The sequence below is a fragment of the Numenius arquata genome, chromosome 1 (assembly GCF_964106895.1).
Source record: "Numenius arquata chromosome 1, bNumArq3.hap1.1, whole genome shotgun sequence".
NCBI classification, from domain to species: Eukaryota; Metazoa; Chordata; class Aves; order Charadriiformes; family Scolopacidae; genus Numenius; species Numenius arquata.
In genome coordinates, this window is record NC_133576.1 from 26,235,742 (window position 1) to 26,243,571 (window position 7,830).

At 41.5% G+C, this 7,830-nt stretch overlaps 1 protein-coding gene across 1 annotated transcript; it reads right to left on the reverse strand.

The window, feature by feature from the left end:
* Positions 1 to 323: 323 nt before the first annotated feature.
* Positions 324 to 7,416, reverse strand: PDZK1 (PDZ domain containing 1). The gene is made up of 8 exons (XM_074154969.1): positions 7,207 to 7,416; positions 6,342 to 6,594; positions 5,266 to 5,402; positions 3,806 to 4,001; positions 3,344 to 3,540; positions 2,634 to 2,828; positions 1,534 to 1,833; positions 324 to 401 (listed from the first exon to the last, which is right to left on the reverse strand). The coding sequence occupies exons 1-8, from the start codon at positions 7,414 to 7,416 to the stop codon at positions 324 to 326; spliced, it is 1,566 nt and encodes a 521-aa protein (XP_074011070.1).
* Between the last annotated feature and the right edge of the window lie 414 nt (positions 7,417 to 7,830).

Here is a 7,830-nt window from a genome sequence, read left to right on the forward strand (position 1 = left end):
AATCTATAAAATGTTTCTGCCTTCTGCTGCAGTATACTTAATTATATACTTCTAGTTATTTAAGCCTTTACGGAAGTAAGGGACTAACTGCCCGATTTACAAGGCAGAAAGCCAGTGAAGTGCAATTGCAGTGTGTTAGATGAATGCAAGTTACACTGAAGTGTTTATTTCAGGCAGCTGCATTTCAGCAAGAGATTGCAGTCCTTTACAGGTATGGCACTCATAGGAACAGTCAAGTTCTGGGAGGTGTAGTAGCAAAGAATGATTGAAGAAAGAGGATCTGGAAGGTTTTATTGGTTTTGTTCTTGGCGTAGTTTGTCTCCTTACAACTTTGTGTCATCGTTGTTGTCACTGTCTGCTCTTGTAGAGGCAGCTGATTGTGAAGAGGAGGATGAGCTTGCCTGCAGAGGAGTAACAAATAGATTCTGATTATTTTTAGTTTGTAAACATGCTTGATAGTGTGCAGTGTTCTGAAGGACTCCTATTTTCATCTGCACTAATCATGTACTTGTTTGAATGAGCCAACAAATGTGATTTTTGTTGTTCGAGCGCTTTTTGGTTAGGTACGTGCAGAGAGAAATTTGTCCAATGTTTCTTCTTGTTTAATTCCCGTACCTGGTGAATTTGCACACAAAAGCGGTGCTAACTTCAGATCTGCACAATGCAGCTTGGTGACTAAGAAACTTGAAAAACCTTGCAGCTGGACATTTACAGACAAGGCTAGTGAAAAATGAATAGGAGGCTGTACTGGTCTTATTCTTCCTTGTCTGCCTCTTTTGCATGATCAGAAAAGAAACATTTAAATACTTAAGGATGACCACACAGAGGTTTCAAAATGACCGTTTCAAGAAGAAATACCTTCCTGCTTTTCTGACTTTGCTCGTGCTTCAGATTCTTTCTAATGGCATGAAGTGAGTAAATTATTTTCAAATCAGCACATTTCCTAGAAAATGTCATGCTAACCTGTCAGTCACTCTTCCTTCTACAAAATCATATAATCATGGAATTGTCTAGGTTGGAAGGGACCTTTAAGATCATCTAGTCCAACCATCAACCTAACTCTGATAAAAAAAAACATCACTAAACCATGTATTTGTAGCTATTAACAATATTTGTAGCTAAACACTGAATGATTTTGGACAAGCTAATGATCTGTTTTGAAATATTTCACCTGATTTCCCTGAAAGTGGTTTATGCTTTTTGGTGTATTTAAGCACTTTTTTCCCCTGTACTTTCAGGATTGTATTGCCTGTTTCCCATCTTCATTAAGGAGTACTGTATTTGAATTATCTTGTTCCATAAAGTCTCTTGTATGTGCGTCCTTTCTGTGATTTAATCTGGCATTAAAGATACTCACCTGTATTATGTGTGGGGAAAGGAAGAGTTGCTTATGATAATCATACCACAGCTTCCCTTTTAATAACATTGACTTGTAGTAAAAGTCCAGGCTCAGGAATACATACTAGCTGGAAAAAGTTATTGTCCTATCCCTTAGATGATCCCTCGACATCTACTTAGTGCATTATTACTCACCCTTTCCCTTGGTTCAGGTGAGTTTCTCTCTGCCTCTGACAGATGGTTTTCTTTATAAGCAGCAGGTTCAGAAGTGTCGTGGACTGGATCTGCCATAGAGGCTGTGATGGGAATGTTCTGGCCCTGGAAGTATTTGTAGGCATCTTTGCTGCACACCAGTAGTGTTAGTCTGTCACCAGTATTTTGGATTCTTGCCACCACTTTGTTGTAGGATTCATTGGTCACATTCACCCCATTCACTTCCACCAAAAAGTCGTTATTTTCTACGCCTGCTGTGTCAGCTGGCCCGTGGTTTTGTACCTGCAAAGGCAAGTTCAAACTCTGATATTACCATAAAACTTGGAAAGATGCAGTAACAACTGATGGTTAGTTAGACCATTGTGCTACTGCTGTCCTTACAAGATGGCAAAATAAGCATGGGGACGGGGAGGTTTGTGGGGCAGAAATGAATTGAGAGAGGCAATAGGCTTAGACATAATAAACAAGGAACCCATCAGTTTGAGATTTAAGATGCATCTTGGTTTTGGTAGACTTTCATTATAGAAATATGGCATGGTAGAATCGTGAAGATGAGGAAAACCAATTTTCTTTGCAGGTCCCTGTTCAGTGGGTTTAAAGTTAACTTTACTACCTTTCACAGATTCCTTCATAATTAGTGGAACCCCTCCTCTCAAGGAAGCTAAAGACACAGACATAATTTGAGACAGTAGACATTTAACTTTTGCCAGCTGTGAAATTCAGAGAAGGGGGCTTAGAGCAGGGTGAAAGTGTCTACCTTACGTTTAGGATGTTCTACAGTCAAAAAAATCTATTTAAAATACTAACTTTAGTATACCAGCCTCATGCATAAAAGCAGAAATGATGCAAAAGCTGGATTCCCTTTCCCTCTAGACATCTAGCAGAATGGAGGAATGTTTTCTGGTGCTTATTTTTTATCTTGTTCCTACGATGTCAGTCTGACTTCAACAATTACAGCTCTTATCTGAGAACTCTGGAGAGGAGACTTGTCTTTTGTTGTTTTTCTTTAATATATTTGCAGGACAGAAGGGAGGAGGCTGTCTGACAGACTACCCGAGCTTTTCCTTATTCTACGTTAGTACCTCATTGATGAACAGTCCAGGCTTGTTCTTGATCATGTTCAAACTGAAGCCAAAGCCATGAGGCCCTTTCACCATCTTGCAGATTCTTGGCTTGTGGTTCACTTTCTGCTCAGTGTGCAACTCCACTCTTTCATCCATTTTAGCTGGAGTTGGATCTTGTGCTTTGTAGTAGTATGAGAAGGGAGAAATCTGAGCCTGAAAGAAGTGACAAATAAAACTTTTGTTAACATAAAAACTTCTGTTGTGAAATCTGTATTAGGCTTTCATGCTCAACATGTTCTGTTTGAAACCTTTTTAATGACTCGGACTTGAGCTGCAATGAAGAACTTATTGCTGTTAATGTCTGGCTGAGTGGAAAACTATGGTATTGATCTGTGAAAAGGGAATTTTGTTACTCATTTTGTTCATAAATGGTTACACAGCCACGTAGATCTGAATTTGCTGTCTTAAACTTTTCACCTCTCTTGAGGTGTGTTTAAATTTAGAATTATTCCAATAGCATCTATAAAAATCTGGAAGAGGCCAAAAATTTGGTTGTTTAGTGACTTGCTGTACAAATGCAAGGGGAGTTGCTGAAATATGGGTGTATCTTAGACATTTCCTGCAAGTTGAAGAAGTATCTGTCAGAACAGACTGGCTGTTTCATTGCTATACGTTTCTCTTCACAATGATAAATTATCAATTCTTAGCAGTAGTTTGCATTTTCTTACCAGTTTATACATGGCATCAGTCTCCTTATCCACTACCAAGAGTGTAGTTTTTGCCTCAGACTGCTTAATTTTTCCCACCACGCTTTCATGATCCAGACCATCCACTTGCTCGCCATTCACAGCTACTAAGATGTCATTGTCTTTGAGACCTGCCGTGGCTGCTGGGCTCCCAGAATCAACATCCTTGATTACATGATCTAAGATCAGAAGGGAAAAGAGATTGATGTGAAGGCATATGCTTCGTAAGTTTAAAGACGTTAAAATGCATGGCAAAGGCTAATTGTCAGAATCGCGCTTTGGGTTGAGACCATTTCCCTGATGTAGCTCTGTTTGCAACACGTCTATAGAGAGGACTTCTCCTAGATGACCAGTAAGAAGCCAAAGAGAATGAGGTCTGCAAACCTTGTACAGGAAGAAACTGTATAGTGAATGTCATGGTCTGTGTGTTAACTTGGTTCTTACCACCAGTATTTTGTTCCATCCGTAGATAAAAGCCATAACCGTTTTTTCCTTTCTGGATCTCAATAAGTCGAGGTTTGAGGGGAAGCAATCTTAGGCTGGCGCTGTCTTTGCTCAGGATCATCTCCCGACTTCTGTAATAGTGGTCCGTTTCTTCATTTGAAAGTAGAAACATAACATGATTTTCAGACTTCTTTACCTGTGATAGTACATGTACAATCTCAGATGTCACCCCTTCAACAACATGAGGGAATTGTAGATACTTTGGTAACTGGTGTACTGATACATAGCAGTGTGTGGGTACTGGTGGTGAATGAGCCATAGGTGTAGGCCATGCTACTACAAGTTGATTTATTTATTTTTTTTCCTCCAGTCAGAAATTTGGACCATGACAAGATCTTGGGCATGTAAGACCCGGCATATATATGAGGAAATTTTCTGTATTTCACACTGTGTTCCTGACCTCTAGGGAATTAGCTGTAGAGGGCTGCGAGGGTGGCATACAGTGCCAGTAGAATCTGTGAGCCTCAGCAGATAGCGCTTGGCTTATCTAGATGTGGAACTCTATGATATAGACATACCGTGCAATCTATGCCACTATTTTAGATTACAGTGACAAAGTTTCTGTCACTTTCGATCATCTTCTGTCTTCCTGTATTACTGATTCGGAGGTTTTGGGGTTTTTTTGGGGGGTGTCTGTTCAACCTCTACGAGTCCATCCTTCTCTTTTTCCTTTCTAGTCAAATGGGGGCCCTCTTTACTCAACTTAACTAATGTCACTCCGCTGCTGATGTTATAGCAGCTCAACAAAACACAGGTGTTGCACGGTTCCATAGTTAGTAGTGTGCACTGAATTGTGGTGCTGGGATGCCAGAGTATGTACTGCCTCATGGCTCTCTGAAATCTCTTCAGCTCCAGCTGCATTTTAGCAGTGCCAATGGTGAAAAGCTGGAAGCCTCATTAGCAATGTTCTTTGCAGCTGAGGCCAAGTAGGGAAATTACTTGCACAGTAATTTTCATTAGTTTTGGACTTAACAGGAAAGGAACTACTGTCTAAAATCATGAATTTTCCCTGTTCCGTGCTAGCTGTATCATCAGAGAGTTCCCCCTCTTCCTGCCCTGAAAACCACATTTGATGACTTGCCCTCTTACCATTAGGAGTATTTCCAGGACTTCTAGGAACAGAGCATGACTTATTTAATAGGGTTTCTGGCAGCAGTATACTTATGTTATTTAAAATTCTTTGGACTGTCTTGATGGCAGTACTCATTCAGAGTCAGTTCAAGAGGCTGCTTGACAACAGAGCCAAAGCAGGGGGGTACAAAGCAGATGATACACGAACGGTCGCTTCCAAGTTTTACTGGGAAGCATTCAAATCAGCCAGACCTGCCTCCTCAGTAACCCTGATAGGTTGCTGTGAAAGTGGGCCAGAAGAGGAGATGAATCAGGATACAAACAAATACCTTTTCCACCACTTCCTCATGTGTGTCACTTTCCACATTTTTTCCATTGATTTCAATCAGGCGATCATTATTTTGGACACCAGCCTTTGCAGCTGCTCCTTCTGATGAAAGCTCTACTATGAACAACCCCTTATGTCCTAAAATAAATGAAAACTCATTACACAGGGTAAGTCACTGAAATATGCCTGAATTTAATGGTTAAGGAAACTCAGCACTGATGTCCTTAGAGACTCTTAGTCTCTGCTTACGTGCAGCTTACAGTGGTACCACAAACCTTCCACATAGATTCTGTCTCTTACTCCGTCCTGGAAAAATCACTTCTGTGGGGGAGGGAGGTGTTTGTTCACTCTTCACAGCTCAAACAATCTTTTATTTCTCTACCAAGAGTTCCAAGGGGGCTGATTAAGATAGCTGAAAGGGATTTGATTCCTGCCTCCTTCCCCTCCCAATCTGAAGTGAGGAGCTGCTTTTATTGTTGTTTTATACATTTCATAATTTCCTGTGTTTGGAAAGCTTCCATGTTTGGTCTTTCACTTATATTGCATTCCAAAATACTCTCTTTAGAGGTGATGCTTTCCAGAAAACTTGCACATTCTGTTGACTGACCTTATGTAGAAGAGGTTTCAAATCCCTTGCTTTCTTAATAAAATAACTTACAAATCAGGAAAAGTTTATTAAAGCTATCTAGAACCTTTAATGCTGATTCCGGAGGTGAGGAATGGAACAGGACTTAGTGTAGCATCTTGGGTGTATATCTGGTATTTGAGCAGCGACTGCAAATTTGGTTTTGGTGAGCGGGCTTAAATAACAAGTAGAAAATCACTTATTCTTTTTATCTCTCTCCCCCCCCCCCCAGTCTTTTCTCCGCCCCGTAAGAAATGCAATCTTCAGAAAACTGTGTACTGCACATGCTGTACAGAAATGGACTAGAGATGAACCTGAACTCGTCTTGCTGCTTCTCACTTTCTTTCTGTTAGCAGTTTGTGTCCCCACTGGCCCCCACATGTTAACTGTGGTTGCCTCTGTCCCTGCTGCCATATATACCTATATACCATCCCTTCTCCCCAGGCTCTCACCTTCTGTGGTTTTCAGAGAGAAGCCATAGCCTTTCTCCTCCTTCACTAGGTAGCAGAGCCGAGGTTGTGGAACTGCGGTGATTGCTCCATTAGCCATGGGTTGTGGTGACTGCTGCTCGTGCTGCTGTCCTGTTGACACCTTTTGACCCAGCTCTTCCAAGTTCACTCCCTCCTTTTCTGCCTTTTCATAGGATGCATCATCCAGAACAAGAAGTACAACAGAATTCCCGCTGTTTTTGACAATCTCCACCACCTGTAGTGGACAAGGTGAAATGGCAAGCAGGTGCTAGAGTGATTGACCTAAAAGCTCTTCCCAGGAAGGGTTTCACTGTCTACTGGTTTTGTTGTCTTATTCTTCTGCTTATGCACTATGGAGGCAGCTTGAAGACATTTCATGCCCATGGTGGGTAATGAATGATGCAGGGAGATACTCAGAGAAGTTGACTTAGATGTTGGATTTCCTTGCTGAAGATGCCATAAAGACTGGAAGAGAAAGCTTCACATAGTGGCAGTGGCTCTGGGTATGAGGGAGTGGTATGGACCCCAGACTAAACAGAGATAGAATCATAGAATGGTTAGAGTTGGAAGGGACCTTCAAGATCATTGAGTTCCAACCCCCCTGCCATGGGCAGCAACACCTCCCACTAGATCAGGTTGATCAAAGCCCCATCCAGCCTGGTCTTGAACACTTCCAGGGATGGGGCACCCACAGCTTCTCTGGGCAACCTGTTCCAGTGTCTCACCACCATCACAGTAAAGAATTTCTTTCTAGTATGTAATCTAAACCTACCCTCTTTCAATTTAAAACCATTATCCCTCGTCCTATCACTACATTCCCTGATAAAGAGTACCTCCCCAGATGTACCTGTGCATGTTCCTCCTTGTCTACAAACACACCATTAACCCTGAGGACTCTGTCTCCATCCTTCAAGCCAGCCTTTTCAGCTGGACTGTTCTTTTCCACGTTCCGGATGAGGTGCCCTGCTGTGTCTTTCTCAACACGCAGGTAGAATCCGTAGCTGTTTTGAGGCTTTTTAGTCACTTTGCATTCTCGGGGCTGAAGAATAGAAGTCATCTCTACCAGACAGGATGGAAAAGATAAGTGTAAGTAAAACCAGTAAGCTTACCTGGATATGTTCCCTCTAAATACATATTGAGACAGTTTGCTTCAGAATTCTTGGGGTTTCGTTTCCCTGGGAACCCAGCAGTGCAAAGTTGAAGCTAGATAACAATGCTGGGGAGAAGAAACCAATCCCTTTTCTCTTGCCCTCCTTGCTTTTCTTGTCTCCCTATCTCAAATGAAGTTAAGCGAGATGCAGAACTGGAAGAGAGAAGTTGTCTGCCTGTGATAACATATTGAAAATTGAGTTGAGGATTTAATACCAGAATTAAGTCTTACAGAGGAAAAATAATGGCAGCACAAAAATAGTGGAACGCTATAGGAAAGTTATCTGACAAAATGGGACTTCACAGAATTGCAGAATGGTCA

Coding starts and splice junctions, on each gene's coding strand:
- PDZK1 (XM_074154969.1), bottom strand. CDS start 7,416: ATGACTTCTATTCTTCAGCCCCGAGAATGCAAAGTGACTAAAAAGCCT. Junction 2,829..3,343: donor CTGATGCCATGTATAAACTG/GTAAGAAAATGC, acceptor CACTTCTTTCAG/GCTCAGATTTCTCCCTTCTC. Junction 402..1,533: donor CACCTGAACCAAGGGAAAGG/GTGAGTAATAAT, acceptor ACTCCTCTGCAG/GCAAGCTCATCCTCCTCTTC.